At 46.2% G+C, this 17,514-nt stretch overlaps 4 protein-coding genes across 4 annotated transcripts; 3 read left to right on the forward strand and 1 right to left on the reverse strand.

The window, feature by feature from the left end:
- Nucleotides 1–3,251: 3,251 nt before the first annotated feature.
- On the forward strand, nt 3,252–3,500 carry PHALS_03745 (uncharacterized protein; the record flags this gene model as incomplete). Its single annotated transcript, XM_024718019.1, has 2 exons — nt 3,252–3,359; nt 3,432–3,500. The coding sequence occupies 2 exons, from the start codon at nt 3,252–3,254 to the stop codon at nt 3,498–3,500; spliced, it is 177 nt and encodes a 58-aa protein (XP_024583459.1).
- Nucleotides 3,501–5,271: 1,771 nt separating this feature from the next.
- On the forward strand, nt 5,272–5,716 carry PHALS_03746 (60s ribosomal protein l34-b; the record flags this gene model as incomplete). The annotated part of the gene is made up of 2 exons (XM_024718020.1): nt 5,272–5,356; nt 5,448–5,716. 2 exons carry the CDS (start codon nt 5,272–5,274, stop codon nt 5,714–5,716), a joined length of 354 nt encoding a protein of 117 aa, XP_024583460.1.
- A 529-nt stretch (nt 5,717–6,245) lies between these two features.
- PHALS_03747 (Phosphatidylinositol kinase (PIK-L1)) lies at nt 6,246–16,081 on the forward strand (the record flags this gene model as incomplete). Its single annotated transcript, XM_024718021.1, has 4 exons — nt 6,246–9,069; nt 9,121–15,909; nt 15,985–15,990; nt 16,062–16,081. 4 exons carry the CDS (start codon nt 6,246–6,248, stop codon nt 16,079–16,081), a joined length of 9,639 nt encoding a protein of 3,212 aa, XP_024583461.1.
- A 173-nt stretch (nt 16,082–16,254) lies between these two features.
- On the reverse strand, nt 16,255–16,596 carry PHALS_03748 (uncharacterized protein; the record flags this gene model as incomplete). Its single annotated transcript, XM_024718022.1, has 1 exon — nt 16,255–16,596. One exon carries the CDS (start codon nt 16,594–16,596, stop codon nt 16,255–16,257), a length of 342 nt encoding a protein of 113 aa, XP_024583462.1.
- Nucleotides 16,597–17,514: the final 918 nt, after the last annotated feature.

Below are 17,514 nucleotides of genomic sequence, written 5' to 3' on the forward strand. Positions count from 1 at the left end.
GTGTCATTGAGGCTAGCGAAAAGTGACGATATGTGTATGTTACTACAAATTAAGTGCAGCAATCGTTCCCAACGCAAGCACCGACCCTGAAAAAGATGTGCGCAGAACCGCATTGTATGTTGTACTTAGTTCAGTGCTGAATGACTATATCAAGACTTGTGGGTAATAACAATTTTTACGCACTGCGAGATGCTATGAGAATGTTTAATTATACCAAAGGATCGTCGAACGCACTAGTGACGTTCAATTCTTTGGTGAGACAGCTGTTTAGACTGCATCTTGCATACGTATAGACCTGCTTGGCGATGAATTGTCTGTCGTCATACCGAGGGCAGAAAATCAGATGCGGGCATTCTCAAAAACATCTGCGAGCATTGATAAAGTGAATACGCTCGATCAAGGTATTTGCGAGATGTTTTTGGCACCGATGCGATCCCCTTTCCGGATGCTTCATTGAAAAGCTTGGGCTTCACACCCGCAAAGATCAAAGACATCAAAATCGGCTTGAATATATTTCCGAAGCAACTAAATACATTTGGCTTACTCCAGTAAATTTAGCGGTGGGGTACTATGACACTTTTTGCCTCAAAGTGCGAGCATGCGGTGCGCAATCTGTTTAGAAGATGGAGCGAAGTAACGCGACTTTCTCAGTGGATCGCTTTGCCTTATGTCACACTCGGAATCGGAAAGCGAAAATGCCGAATTAAAATTGCAGAATCCCTATGACAATTTTATTTATCGAAGAATCTCTTGGCGATTTCATCAAAACTACGTTGAAGACGGCGGCTGCAAACTCCACGCATTTTTAGAAAGCGCGCTGGATTATAACTGACACAGCAGGAAAGACTTCTGGTGGCACATGAGGCGTGTGTAAGTCCGTACTACAAAGACTGAGTGGAGCGAAAACGTGGACGTCGTTGGGCTTTAATCTTGCGAAAGATCTTAAATAGGCGAAAAACGTGCAAGCTCAACTTTGATCTACCTGAGGATGTGACGGGATTCGCACTGTGCTTGATTATACGTATATATCACACTTTTGTGCAAAATGATGCAAAGTCAGACTTTGGTTTGTGTAATTGCTCAAAATATAGAGGTACAAGCGTACAGTTGAGAGGATGATGAAAATCCGAAGCAGAGAGATCTATAAGACACGTAGGCTGTCAGCCTCAAGTCGTGCAACGCATATCAATTTATTATGAACACAATAAAGGAGACAAAATTGGTGTTAAGGTCACTCAGCATACCATTCATGAAACCAAGTAAGAGCGAAGAAGTAATTAGTTAAGTAAGAGGCGTCCGAATTTGCTCCTGGGTGAAGCATTGAACTCAAACTATACGTGTTGCTAGCCGAATTCTTTGTGTCAAAGCTTGCTCTGTGCAAAGTGCAGGGCAAACCTAAGGCGAATGTTTCGCCCGGCACTTCCTACAAAACTTACTGTAACAGCTCAGTGATTTTTGCCTTTTTGCAATCCCTTGCAAACGGCATTTCCTCAAGCTGAAATACAGCTTTATCCTAAATGAACAAGGGATATCCGGGTTTAAAAGTTAATACAAGTGTTCGTCGCACATTCGAGGAGTCTCACTGCTCCACACGGTTAGAGCGTCACAAGGTTTTGCTGGCGAAGGGGTACCATTGCATCGTGACACGAATGGTCCGCGGTAAGTACTACCAAGGTTCGATCCATTCACTTGCGACTAAAGACTGAGCCACCAAGACGCTCTGACTAGCCTCCACGAGATGGAACCCAACGATACCTCGACACACTGCCGCTTTTTCTTTCCACAGCAGCTGATCTTGGAAGACCCCAGCTTATATTTAAAGCCATGTATTTCCTCAGAGATGAACATGAAAATCTGCGGCTCACTAACGCTTCTCTTTCCTGGGTCTAGCTGAAAGCACATAAGCAACATCGTTGCTGGTAATTTCGGGCATCCTCAAAGTTTGCAACGAGGCTATCACAACTCATACTGGCGTCAAAAGCACTTCTACTTCTTAGCTATGATGCTTATATATCACCAGTTGTCTTTGGTTTACGGCTTTTTGTTTTACATACTACAAATGCGATTGTAGCCGGTCTAAGACCATTCAGCTTTTCATGCTGTCAGAGTCCTCAGACTCCACATAAAAGAAAGGCAAATTTCCAACATGTCTCGTGTTCTCCTACTGATACTAATCCGTAATTGGCATATTGAATGCTGATTTTGATTATTGCATGTGTTGTACGACGCGTTTGAACTTATAAATTATCTTTATGGCCACACAAGGCCCGGAATGTGGGTATTTTAACCTCTCGATTTCAGATAGCCAGACTCCACCGGAAGAGCCTCAAAAGGATTAGTTCTAAACAAAATCGGTAGCAATGTGGAAATCAGTTGAGCTACGACAGACGTCTGGTAAAGGTATCCTAGAGGTGTATAACCGGGCTTTAACAAGCTGGCAACGCTTCCAAGAGAGCGATAACCGTTTCAGGCCCTTGGAATGTTATAATTTTGAGAAACAATCGAAGGCAAAAGCCTATCAAGATTTTATTGTTGTCCCGAGGACAAATAAGTGGTCAACTTCTACCCCATCTTAACAAAATATTAGCATTGCTTAGACTCGGCCATCGGATTTACAACCGGCACTGCCAGCTGCAAAGAGAATACCGTGCACCTCGCTTATAAGAGGCTGTAAATATCTAACACAAAGCCCTTCAGTAGTATGAACTTATTTTTTCAATTCGTTAAAGTTAAGTCTGGCTTAAACTTGTACTACATATATAACTTTTTCGACGGCCATAATAAAGCCCCATGTTATCATTAGTGTGGGGTACCAGTTCATTAGTTTCTCACACTTATCGTGCACAGAATTGCAACTCCCTTAATCTTCCCGAATGCTAATCGAACTACTTTGTCACGGGGTTTCACCTTGGCACTTCTGGCTTAGCTGAAAGTCCGAAATTTGAGAGTATATTTCCTGACACCATAGTACGGTAAGCACCTCGTTGTAGTATATCTACCAACTATATTTCTGGTATAAGCTACCGCTTTCGGTCATTGTTGTAGATTTATATTGCGTGACGCACGTGACTGGCAAGAATTCAATACAATAATGGAAAATGGTGGTCACGTAAGGCAATGGACCTATACGAACTGTGCCTGCATTGCATATTGAAGGCACTAAGAAATACCCAATCGATCATCTCAAATGTTGAGCTGCTAAAATTGCTTTACCTGCATGTTTTTTTAGGGGGACCGGATAAAGAGTCACCATGTTCGTTCTTCTTCCTTCCCAGTATTACAGTTGTGCTTGGAAAGATAAAGGATGTACTCCGACGAACGCCCGTAAGCTGGAACTTGGCTGCCTACAATGCTCCACTGTTTGTTAAATCCGCTTTCTTTCTATTCGTCATTTGCGCTTCCGAAAAGGCTTCATTCTGTAAGCTTCGTAGAGTTTACTCTGCTCCGAACGATTTGTCTTAAAAGAATGGAATGAAGTCTCTGCCACGGACCTTGTGTAAATTTGCTGGTATGAGTGTCAATTGGTTTATTTTGTTGGACACGTCATGCGGAACTACGGGATACCCCCATCAGTATACCGCACAATCAATCGATCGACTTCGTTTCCTACCAGCAAGACCGGATATTCTTGTTGGCGAGCCACCACATCTTGAATACTAAGGCCTTCTCGTCTAGCAACCATGAACTGATTCGATGAATACGGGCCAGCTTTACAGACAATGTTGTCAGCTTGCTGCGATTCCAAGCGTGACCACTTTGCATCACCACGTCGACCTCTTCCATTGCTAGGACATTATAATAAAGTTTCCTGCAGCCTAAGATTGCGCAAACAAACAATCCATAAATTGCAGCGATCACAATTCAGTCGGGTTTACTTGATATGAACGATACTCTGAAAGCGAATTCTGAAATGATCTAGTGACCACAGCTATCGCAAACGCATCGACAACCATCGCATCGTACTAGGACATTTTGAACCCATTTCTTCAACCAACGTTCTCTTTGCGCAGACTGCTGACCATTTGTTTGCTCCACGAATGAAACTGCCATGAAAAAGAAAATCTCAACATCCCTTTGCAACCAGGTCGATCCGGTAAAACTTACGTTAAGGGCACTGAACGCAAAATATCGCTTTTTTCGAGCAGGGCAAGAACTCTTCCACCTCAACCGGTCATAACGCTTGCTCCGTCGGAAAGAGTCACAAGTTTCGCCCACTTGGGTGGACTGTCAACAAATCTAATTGTATGAGGCCGAAGATTTTGATGTTGCTGTGTTGATCAAACATTGGAGCTTATAGAGGATATCGAGCGTCGTGAATCTCGAAGATATCAATAAATACGGCAAGGCAGTTCGTTAGCTTTCTTTGGCCGGATGTTGTTACACATGGACACTGTCTGTAACTATGCTATTGACAGCTATTAGGATACATGGACAACTTGGAGATGCCAGGGTGGCGATATGCAAATCGAAAATCAATTTTCTTCAATCAGCGTGGATTCTAATCCAAGACCTTTAATGCGATGATACCGAAGCAAGAGTATATCATTAACTGATGTAAAATTGACAACTACGTCATCTCGAGAAAAACCAGAGACTCGGCTGTGAATACCACGATAAACCATGCGAGTGGTATTCGTGACCAAACGATATAGCAGAACGTTCGTAGTCGTATCGATATACAAAAATGATACTTCGTATAAATCTTTTTCAGCTCAAATTACGAAATTTAGCGAGTTTGAGAATTGCCTTACTCGTGCTCATGCCAAACATATCGAGATTTTGATTTCTAACAAATGATATAATTTTAGTGTACGAATTGAGAATTGTGCAACTTGTCCTCGCTGGTCCCATTCTTATATCTTTTTGTTAGATTATGAGCATAAATTGTTCCGTATTATACACAAAATCGTCACCAAATGCACCGCATTACTTTCGTAGAAGCGTCAACTTTGAGGCCATACTACAGCTCATAAATAAGTTTTAACTTCGTGCGGTTGGTTTTTAGCTAAGCAGACTGATCTCGAGCACTTCATACAATATGGCTTAAATGTGATCTACTGAGTCGTGGAAGTTTTGGCTGATTTTGGTAATGTTTGTTTAGTTTGCTTTAAATTTGGTAATTTACCAACAATAAATAGTCCTAAAACGCATAAGATTGGTGTCATTTACACAAATACAAAACGACTGGCATTGGTGGTGCACAACAAATGGGTGTGTTGTGCAGTCTTTCATTCAGAACGGGAGATATTATCTAGAGCTTAGACATCGGCGATGGTCAAGAACGTACGCATTACTTACCGCCGTCGGCACTCATATGCCACCAAGTCCAACAGCATCAGGGCTGTTAAGACTCCTGGTAAGTCATACAGTTGTAATTATAACAGATATCGACCTGGGCGCCGCCTTAAGAGATCATATATACTTATTTTATGCTTTCTTATCGTTAGGTGGCAAGCTTGTTGCTCAATACCGCAATAAACGCGCAGCTGGCCCCAAGTGCGGAGACTGCAAACAGACGCTTAAAGGTATCAAGCACCTGCAGTCGAAGCAGTACAAGAACATTAGCAAAACGCAACGCACTGTGTCTCGCGCCTACGGTGGCTCGCGTTGCGCTCTGTGCGTGCGTCAGCGCATCGTGCGTGCGTTTTTGATTGAAGAACAAAAGATCGTCAAGAAGGTGCTGATGGAGAAGCTTAGGAAGAGCAAGTCGGCTTAAGCATTTCTTTCGCTTCTTTTGAAAGGTTACTTGTCAGAGTTCTTTTCTTCCCGTGTGGCTCAGGGCTAGCATAATGCAAGTTTCATCGTCACGACCCGTTCCGATCAGCGTTGGTTGTGCATTTTGTTTATTTTCAATTTGGATTACGTACAATGCCCTATTATATATGGAGAGGAAGTACCGATTCAAATTCAGGCAATCAGCATATTCAGCATGATATTGCGTAGATATCCTCGCATCTTTACAGGGCGTAGATCTAAATGTTTACATTGTCCACAATGTTGCATACTCCATCAACACCCACTAATCGTCCTTCATAAGTTGCCCGTTAATCTCTCTCACTGATTGGTCAGATTTTTTTGTGCTCAGGATTAATTTTGTCTTTCATCACGGTGTCCGCATTCCTCGAGCTCGCTCCCTGGCGAGGGGGAATCTTCTCGGCCTCTACCTTCACTCTTGCCACATTCTTCCGCTCATCCTCGCTACCAACAATTGATCTGCAAGTTGAGATCTCTCTACCTTCTCTTACATGCTTCGGCCTCAGGCGTTGCATACGGACCGCACAATTCAAATGCACTTCCAGGACCGAGAGCATGTTGAAACGCTGCTAGTTTCCCTGGTGCAACGTTTGGATGTCAGTGACAGCTCCGTGCGAACAGCTCGAGTTTCAGAGCTATACTCAGCTGTAGCATCACTCAGTCGTCAGCTGTCAGCTGAACGCTTTGCAAAGGCGTTGGGTCAGCTAACTCCACAGCTGTACCTGCTGCTGCAGCGAGGATCCAACGAAACAGCCCAATTGGGAGCCTTGCTTGCAATTGAACGCCTCATTGACATATCAAATGAGGATCAATTCATCCGCTTTGTCAACTACCTGAGATACTTCTTACAACAGCCTCAAACTAGTAGAGGAGCTTTGCTGGCAGCATCGTCAGCCATGGGTAAGCTTGCTGCTTCCAGTGTCAGTGGTACGCTCGTGGCGAGTTTTGTCGATTTTGAGGCTAAGCGAGCCTTTGAGTGGCTTCAAGACACTCAATTAGGCTCGCATATCGTCCGAAATGAAGCGGTTGTGAGCCAAAGGCGACTTGCAGCGTGTTTTGTTCTGCGTGAACTGGCACAAGCAGCTCCGACATTATTTCATGTGAATTTGACCACCTTTTTCCAGAGTATTTGGGGCGCAATACGCGACCAGAAGGTCGAGATCCGAGAGGCTGCAACCAGCGCGTTAGCAGCGTGTTTGCAGTTAATTACTAAGCGACAGACACGACATCGTGTGCAGTGGTACTGCAAGGTCTATGATCAAGTGTTCGAAGGCTTAGCCTTGCGTAGCAATACGACGGAATCCAATTCTCCACTCACGACTACACACCAGGCTCAAATTTCTTGGGAGTGCGCGCATGGGTCGTTACTTGTAATCGGCGAGCTCATTGCGAATACCGGACGCTTCATGGTGCCACGATTTCGAGAAGTATGCGATACAGTTCTGCGGTACAAAGACGCAAAAGAGAAACTTGTAAGTCGTGCTATTTCAAAACTCTTGCCGCAATTGGCCGAGTTTTGTCCCGGAGCGTTTATCCAGCACTATCTCGACGTCTGCGTGGGGCATTTAACCAAGCGGATACAAGAATATTCTGCGCCATCTTCTGAGCGCGGCGTGGCCTTCTTAGCAATAGGAAAACTTGCATTGGCTGTTGGGGAAGCCTTGTTGCCTCATCTTCCCTCGATTTTGAAATTAATTAAGGAGGCGTTGGCGCCACATATTGAAACGAAGCGTAAACGGGCTCGAAACAAATTCTTTTGTGTGCAAACACTCACGTGTGTGGCGAATCTGTCGCGAGCATTGGGACCTCGATTTGAAACGTTTTTGTTTCACGATGGGGTGCTAGAGACGATGATGATTGGTGGCCTGAGTGACGAGCTAATCGATTCTCTTACTGAGGTGGTTGATAGTGTACCGAGCGCATTGCCGTATGTGCAGGAACGTCTTCTAAATGAGATCTCTGGCATTTTGCGGGGTACTCCATTCTCGTTAGGTAGTGGAGCAGTCTATTTACCATCAACTGTCACTTCATCTAGCGGAGATGGTATTGAATTGACATTGGATGCATCCTACCTTGATACTAACACGGATACTCCGCCTATAAGGCAAACAGCAGTTCAAGCCCTATTTTCGTCAATGAAGCGAGGATTTACAAGCGCGAACGAGGATTTATCGAGTGGAACTGGTGCGTTAGTGATCAAAGGCGAGACGGGAGATGAGATTGATACCATTTTGTTGTCGTTGCGCACACTGAGCTGTTTTGATTTCAGTGGAAGTTTTTGTCTAATGCCTTTTGTGCGTGACTGTGTGGCACTATATCTTAAAAATTCGGACGCACGCATTCGTAAACAAGCTGTGATAACTTGTAGCAAGCTTCTGCTTCCTTCACCCGAGGCGACTGATACATGGAGACACTTAAAAAAACGGGGTCCTACCGGACGGGTTATCAATTTGGTGCTCAGTCAATTGCTTCAAGTTGGCATTTCGGATATGGATGTGGCAGTAAGAAGGAGTGTTGTAGAATCCTTGGATGCACGTTTTGATGAGCTCCTGGTTCAGGAGCAACATTTAAAATTGATATTTTTCTTCTTGAATGATGAAAATGCCACCATCCGCGAACATGCCATGCAATTACTGGAACGATTAGCACCTCGCAATCCAGCGTTCGTGATGCCATCCTTACGCCGTGTACTTATACAACTTGTCACGGAATTACAGCATACATCGGATCCACGAATGCGTGAGGACAGTACCCGTTTGATGGGATACTTGATCCGTAGTGCGCAACAGCTAGTGGATCCGTATGTCATGCGTATTCTTGAAGTGCTGTTGCCCATGCTTGTGCGCGAAAGCGCCCCACTGACTATAGCTGTGTTGATTACGCTTGGTGAACTGGCGCTCGTGTCGCGGACGCAAATTGCTGCGTACGAACGGTATCTCTTTCCACTCATTATTCACACTCTCCAAGATCATTCGTCGATCGAAAAGCGTCAAGTGGCATTACAGACACTGGGTCAACTTGCAGGCAGTACAGGCTGCGTCATCCGTCCGTATTTGGCATCACCCAAGTTACTTGAAATCTTCTTAAGTCTATTGCACCACAACGTAGGGAGCCCGTGGTCTCTTCGACGTGAGGCAATGCGAACAGTTGGCATTCTGGGTGCATTGGATCCGTACAAGTACAAACTGTGTATTTCAAGGGCCTCCTTGCGGCTAGCAAACGAAGTTGTCTTCATTGCTGATTCATCTACGAATCAAGAAAACATAGAGAGGGACATCGACGGCACTTCGATTAGCGTTTCAACACCGATGCCAGGTACAGTGCCATCTCAGTATCCAACGCTTAACATTGACTTAAAGGCATTAGGCGTCTCGATCAATCTTGCAAGTTTTGACCGCAAAGCGACAAGCGACGCCCTAGATGAAAAGCAGCAGATTGAACTCCAGCTGTTCACGGCTGCGCCAATCGGAACGAGGAAACTCGATGCCACTACAGCCGCTGGAACTCTCAGTGTCGATTCGCACCCATCTCAATCGGTCAGCGGTGTCGCTGATGTTGCTGCAGGAAATTTGTCATCATTGTCGTCGTCTTCTCGTAAAAAACGGCAAGTTGGTGCCACTGACACGAGCTTAGATGAAGATTCATTTGACTTTGAAAGCTCACTAATGGATAGCAAGTTCGAACTTGACCCCACTGAGTTGTCGCCAACATCCGAAGCATACTTCCCAACGGTAGCGATACATGCCCTGTTGCGAATATTATGCGAGCCGTCTCTGAATGCTCATCATCATGGCGTTATCCAGGCCATCATGTTTATCTTCAAAAGTCTAAGCACACAATGCATACCGTTTCTCAAGTACATTTTGCCACCGTTCCTTCGAGTTCTTTCGCATGGGGAGCCTCGACTGCGCGAGTCGTTATTTCTGCAGCTTACAGCGCTAATATCGATTGTCCATGCGCACATGAAGCCATTCTTTCCGCCCATTATGGTGCTGGCCTTGCGGTTTTGGGGCTCACATTTACCACAAATTGTGCGCCTTGTAGAGAAGATTGCACAGGCGGTACCGCATGAATTTCGAACGCAATACTTTCCCAAGTTATTACCAAAACTTCTTGAAGTTCTTCAACCGCATTCTGGAGTGGGTGTTGGCACTGCAGACGGTGATCTATCAGGTGCTAGTGCTAGTGTAAGTGGTACAACAACGACTACAAAAGGCTCCGGAGACGATGTGAATGTCATTGGAGAAGGTGGGGAGCATCATGGACAATGCAATGATAGCGCATCAGGTGGAAAAAGTGAGCACGTGGTCAATACATATGATATTATTCAAAAAGGTGGAGCAGACGGCGCGTCTGTCGTATTGGCGGCGTTTCAGACGCAAGTGGTTCAGTCGTTAATAGTATTCGGCGATGCAGTAGAAGATTACGTGTATCTTGTTGTGCCTGCTCTTGTGCATCTTATGGAGAGTTTTGACACCCCGCTAGAAGTAAAAATCACAACTGTCTACGCACTCGCTCGTATATGTGTGGTTGCCAAGTTTGAGCAATATGCTGGTCCAAGATTGCTCCAGCCTCTTGCCCGAGTAGCGTCACAGGTATCTGCAAAAGGAGCGTTTTTCTTTAGTCGCTCAGGCAGCACTACTGCCATTCCTACAAGTAGTGGTACAAATGGATCCGGATCATCTGGAAACGGATCTATGGGTGCAGGGGTGGCGCGGATTGCTACTTCTAAATCAGAAGCAACACGATTCTCCGAGGTAATGCTCTATGCCCTCGGAGCTTTGGTCTTTCAGCTACAAGCGGAAGTATTGAATTTTGAACCATTATTGCAGCAGATCATTGCGTCTCTGCCGTTCTCGCACCGTGGCAACCTCACTACAGCGGCTATTGATACTGAAAACGGTAATTCTTCTTCGTCAACTCACCTGATGGTACAACGGATTGCACAAGCATTGGAGAGCTTGCGCCTCGGCAAACGCGTGTCACGGACATTTCTCAATGATCCAGCCTTTATGACGCCTTCGCTACGGAAGTTTTTTACGGTGTTGCAAGCGCAAACAGCAGCGGCGATGCCTTCAGCGGCCACCCCGCCTACCAATGCTCGACTACACGTCAATCAACAAAATTTGCGACGAGCTTGGGAAGCATCTCAGCGCAGCACAAAAGATGATTGGCTCGAGTGGATGCGGCGTTTCTCAATTGAACTGCTTCGTGAATCTCCCAGTGCCGCGCTACGTTCGTGCTGTGCATTAGCTCAAGCCTACAACCCGCTGGCTCGTGCCCTTTTTAATCCGGCCTTTGTTTCTTGCTGGAATGAACTGTATGAACAGTATCAGGACTATTTGGTGAGAGCTTTGGAGACGGCATTTCAGAGCGACACGATACCAGCCGAGATATTGCAGACGCTTCTTAATCTTGCGGAATTTATGGAGCACGATGTCGAGGCATTACCTATTGATATTCGAGAGCTGGGAGAGTTAGCACAAAAATGTCATGCTTATGCAAAGGCTTTGCATTATAAAGAGTTGGAATTCCACACGTCTCCTAGCACGTGCATAGAGGCGCTCATCTCCATCAACAATCAGCTAGGTCAACCAGAGGCTGCTGTTGGTATTTTAAAATACGCGCAAACACACCACAGTCGGGTCATCCAAGTAAAAGAAACTTGGTTTGAGAAGCTTCATGATTGGCGCGCTGCACTTGCGCTGTACGACCGACGACTGCAGTATGCGCAGCAGGAGGCAGGCGACAATCAAGAACTCGACATTGAAGTTTGCATTGGAAAAATGCGGTGCTTAGAGGCATTGGGAAAGTGGGAAGAATTGGGTGCGCTAGCTTCTCAAGTTTGGGCTGCATTGCGCTCGCCTGAGCGTTTTTCAAACCAAACCAATGTCCAGCCGCCTCGCAGCCGGCTATTGTCTGCTAGTCGGGGACCACCCAGTGGATCTGGTGTTGTTTCTGGTCGAGGCAGCGCCACCCATCCTCGTAATAGTACCCACTCTTCTTTGGCCTCGACCGGAATTTCTCCGGGTTCCTCCACTTACCAGCTCAAAGAAGATCGTAGTGATGACGTTGCCGCGCTTCGAACAGTGGCAATGCTTGGTGCACGGGCTAGTTGGTGTTTGTCGCAGTGGGATAGCATGGCACAGTACGTGACCGAGTGTTCCGCACAATATGACAAAAGCAACTTCAACAGTACAGTAATATCACGAGCCGCGAATGACAATAGTCATGGCTATGGATACGGACACATGCACAGTCACGGAATCTTTGGTGCAGATGAAGATGTTACGGAGTTGTCGCTGTATGAGTCTGTCTTAGCCGTCCACCATAACAAATTCGATCAAGCGGCGATGCTAATCGATAAAACACGAAAGACGCTGGATACAAAACTGGGTGCGCTGGTAGGCGAGTCTTACAGCCGTGCCTACCGCAGCATAGTGACTCTACAGCAACTCAGTGAGCTTGAAGAGATTGTTACATACAAAAAGCTACGTGCTCAGATTTCAAAGGCGGAAGAAGCTGCGCGGTATAAGCGCCACTTGATGCAGATGTGGCGTGACCGTCTATCCGGTTGCAAACGCGTGGTTGATGTGTGGCAGCAGGTTTTGGTGGTCCGTGCCTTGATCTTAGCACCGCACGAAGACATTGACACTTACCTGCAGTTTGCTAGCCTTTGTCGCCAGTCCGGAAACTTGCCTCTGTCACTTAAGGTTTTTACTAATGCATTGCACGTATACAATGGTGCAGGATCTAAAGGAACGGGTATTTCAGAAATGCTTAGTATGGCGCCCACAAGTTCCGGATCCACCACATTTGGGATCGGTGAAAACGATCGACATCGGGTTGGATTTGCTTATTTGAAACATCTTTGGGCTGCTGGACAAAAGCAAGAAGCACTAGCCGACTTACATCGCTTAGTGGTTCGGATTTCATCAGCAGCGCGGCATCGGCCCCAGCCTTCTGGTGGAATGAATGGCTTGCAGTCTTCTACTCCGGCTACGATGCCTATCAAGAGCGAAGAAGAGGAGCTGCTCGTGAAGTGTCACTTAAAGATGGCCGAATGGCAGCTTGCAGTGCACGATCAGCAGATTAAAGAAGTGCCAGTTGAAAGTGTTCTGTCCTCATTGCGGCTGTGCACTGAGCTGGAGCCGCGTAGCTATAAGGCGTGGCATGCCTGGGCCCTAATGAACTTTCAAGTTGTCGAACATTCAACGCACAGCCAGTATTTCTCGGCGAACACGACTGCGTCAGCCGTTGCGGCGTCTTCTTCGGTAGCCCCATTCATCGCGCCAGCGATTGAAGGATTTTTCCGGTCCATTGCGCTGGGTCGTAGTCGCTGGGCTGCTAACGTACAACAAGATATCTTGCGGGTTCTTACACTTTGGTTTGCGCACGGTCACCGCATGGATGTGCATGCTGCTCTGGAAAAAGGATTTCGGTCTGTAAGTATCGAGACGTGGCTTATTGTAATTCCACAGCTCATTGCGCGTATCCACATGCCTTATCCGCGGATTCAAAAGCAGCTTCACCGTTTACTTGTGGCTGTGGGAAAGCAACACCCGCATGCTCTGATCTATCCTCTTTCTGTAGCGCTCAAGTCGTCGGTATGTGAACGGCAGCAAGCTGCGGAAGCGGTCATGAGTACAATGCGTACTAACTACGTGGAACTTGTGGACGAAGCATTGCTCGTGAGTCGCGAGCTTATACGTGTGGCTATTTTGTGGCACGAGATGTGGCATGAAGGACTAGAAGAAGCGTCACGTTTGTACTTTGGAGAACATAATGTCGACGGCATGGCGCAAGTATTGCGACCACTGCATATGATGATGGAGCGTGGTCCAGAGACGCTTCGAGAGGTGAGTTTTCATGGAGCATTTGGTCGTGATTTGCGTGAAGCAAATGAGTGGTTGCAAAGGTTCTTGCGAAATCGACGCAATGAGTCCGATCTCAATCGTGCATGGGATCTATACTACCATGTATTCCGCCGTATCAACAAGCAATTACCACAGATTACTACACTTGAGCTACAAGTCGTATCTCCTAACTTGCTGACCGCGAGAAACCTGCACCTTGCTGTTCCAGGTACATACCGAGCTGGCCATCCCGTTGTTAAGATAGGAAGTTTTTTGCCTACTGTGGCTGTCATCACGAGTAAGCAGCGACCTCGCCGTATCACAATCGTTGGTTCAAATGGACTCGAATACATGTTTCTGCTTAAAGGCCACGAAGATTTACGTCAAGATGAGCGCGTGACGCAGCTCTTTGGTCTTGTAAATGCATTGTTGATAAATGATAGCAACACATCAAAAAAAGACTTAAAGATACATCGCTACCCCGTCATTCCCTTGTCGGACAATGCCGGTATTGTTGGTTGGGTGCCACACTGTGATACTCTTCATCAACTCATTCGTGATTACCGCGAGGCCCGCAAGATTCTTCTTAATATCGAACATCGTTTGATGCTGCAAATGGCTCCCGACTATGATGCTTTGACTCTGCTAGAAAAGGTCGAAGTATTTCAATATGCGCTGGAAAACACGGCTGGTCAAGACTTGTACAAGGTACTTTGGCTTAAGTCAGAAAACTCGGAGATTTGGCTCGACCGACGCACGAATTACACGCGGTCTCTTGCCGTGATGTCGATGGTTGGTTACATTCTTGGGCTGGGCGACCGTCATCCGAGCAATTTGATGCTGCATCGTTTCACCGGAACGATCGTTCACATCGACTTTGGCGATTGCTTTGAAGTAGCTATGGATCGTGAGAAATACCCCGAAAAAATTCCTTTTCGACTTACGCGAATGCTGACGAATGCGATGGAAGTGAGTGGAATCGAAGGAAACTTCCGCTTTTCGTGCGAGAGTGTCATGACAGTGTTGCGTGAGAATCGCCATAGTCTAATGGCGATGCTGGAAGCTTTTGTGCATGATCCATTGATCAACTGGCGTCTTCTTTCAGCTGCAAATATGCAGCCTTCAAGTCATGCGGGCAGCTCCGTTGCATCGAGTTTTGTAGCATCATCGGTTGCTTCCAGTGCCATGAGTATGAATAGCGAGAGCGACTACGAGCCCTTAGAAACGTCCTCACAAGGTCCATCCGAGTATTCTAGTCATGAATCAGAAATGTGTTCTCGTGAACCCTCCGAGTCCTCAATCGGCGAAGACGAGACATCACATCGTCGTAGCGAAAGTATTTCGATTCCAGATTCACGACTGGATTCAACAGCCCCACCACTTAAAGATCGGGGCGGTACTCGATCGGCCAGCAATAAGTTAAGTGGCGACCAAGAAGGTGACGACAAGCAAGGTGGTGAAAAACTCTCAGAAAATTCTGAATCAGACAAGAATGTTGATGATCAAGATTCTACAGCTACTCATTCCCAAGATCAAACATCTGAACAAGCACAACAAAAACAATCATTGCCGCGTCAAGTCAGTGCCAATACCGCGACTCAGGATCGAGTGGAAACAAATGATACAGAAGACCCTCAGCTCCCCTCATCATTATTGTCGCGTCCGATGAGCGTAAGCAAATCCATTCCACTTCCAATGCGCAAGCTTCCACCTCGAGCTCCAGCAGTGAATCGTCATCGTAACAATCCAATCGATGAAAACGAAGATTCCACAATTGTTGAAAAAATCGACTTAGCGACTACAAACTTGCACGCCGAAATGTCGTCTCTGGCCGCCAGTGTCTCCAGTGTAGGTCATTCAAGTTTAAGCCGCAGTTTTTCTGTCACGCAGTCGCAGCTCCAAATTCAGTCTCGTGGGCAGCAGCAACGATCAGGGAATGTTCCATTCGCGCCAGGTGAGTGTCCTCCTGTAGCATTGAACACGCCTTTACCACGAATGGATCCAGCCACATCGACCTCATTCGTGTCGGTCACAGCAGCTGCCCACATTCCGCCATCTTCAGATGGACTTCCTCCATCGACAAGCAACGACTTGCACGCAAACCGCAGCGTCCGTGAACGCGAACTATTGAATGCACTGGGACCTGAAGGTATAGCGGCACCTCGCGTGGCGTTAAATGAAAAAGCAGTGGCCGTCATTCGACGTGTGCAAGCAAAATTGTCGGGCCGCGACTTTGAGGGCGATGGCGGTGATCCACTAGACGTGAGTGCACAAGTGCAGCGACTCATTTCGCAAGCCAGTTCACATGAAAATCTTTGTCAATGTTATATTGGATGGTGTCCATTCTGGTGAAAACTTGCAAAAAGTGAAATAGGATATTGTAAGCAAAATCAATCTATTTATACTGCAAAGCCATTGAATGACAATGATATAGCAGCTATTGTATTGTAGGTCCTGAGAAGCATGTATAATACATTATGTCTGTGTTTCATGATCATGACCACCTTTGGCAATTAAATTGCCACGAATTATTTTTCAGGTAACAATCGAAAGTAACGTACGTCTTAATCATTACGAATGTCGTTGTCAACATTTGCCAAAGAAAGTGGTTCTTCTGACTGAGTTGACGACGCCAACGTGTTGCTCATGCCTCTACGTTTATTAAACGTATCGTCATATTCAGGATGCCACGTTTCCAGTTATTAACGTCACTAAAAAAATGTACGATCTGAACTCCGAAGTGTCGTTGTGCGCGCTTCTGGCCCGGATCGAAAGTCCGCCCGACTCTACGACGCATAATTTTTAAATCGGCTATTGAGCCGACGATGTCAAAAACAAGATACCCCACTGCTCCACCAATTACTACTAGCAATAGAGCAGCACCTTCAATCATTGCTACAAGCATCCAATTTGAAAATGCCGCTGACTCATGAGATGGCGGCAAAGATTCTTCTGATGGCGAACTATTATTCTCACCTGCGATCATGTACTTGGAATTGTATGGTGTGCCAGTCAAGACACAAATATTCGCCGATCTGGTTGAAGCATCACGGAAATTCGAATTTGCCACGGTCAGTTTGAATCCCCAAAGTCAAAACAAAAGTGGCATGATCCTTCATACGAATGGACTGTACTACCTTCGAGATTCAGATATGTTAAAGATGATGAGAAGTATCATCATTATAGCGCTGTCGTCTACACCTCCTCCAGCTTCACTTTCAGTTGATGCAGTCACCAGACTCAAGTGAATTTTGGTCGATTCGACGACATTTGAACAGCACCATGATGTTGAGAGTTCCGGCGAATGACATACCAAATCAGCGCCTCCTTCCAGCAGGACGTATTTTGGAGATCAGGTTGAACTGAGCTAGACTTGTATTTAACCAGGCTTGTACTATCATCCAGTGCTAGGGTAAACGCCAATTGTAGTCGAAATACGCTTGCAAGAACCCGGAAGCTAATAGCACACTATACACGCGCGGAGGTGGCCACTTCAAACTCATTCAGGTCGCCAGGTCAGCACAGCTTCTCTCCTCCTTGGTTGACTCCAAGATAAGCGCAGTATGGTTGAAGCTCATACCAACCACGATAGGCTTGATTTTGAAAGCGGTAAAGTACCAAACTTGCGATCTTCATGACATCGATACCATAGTTGTTTTCCAACTTCAAAATTCGCACTGCGTCTAAGTGACTGACGCCCTGGATGTCTTCCGGGCCCGTAGCATATCGCCAATAATAACATTGACGATATCGGCCTCTACTCCATATTCAGTAGTTGTAGAGATGGAATTCAAGATGGCCACTATCTGATCAGCTGCTAGGTCACTTTTGACCGACTTTAAGGGTCTGGTCTACTGCCTACTCACTGCTGATGGGTCCGGCTTGATTGGTGACTGGAATATCC

Source organism: Plasmopara halstedii, assembly GCF_900000015.1.
Source record: "Plasmopara halstedii genome assembly, contig: Scaffold_2386, whole genome shotgun sequence".
Classification (NCBI taxonomy): Eukaryota; Oomycota; class Peronosporomycetes; order Peronosporales; family Peronosporaceae; genus Plasmopara; species Plasmopara halstedii.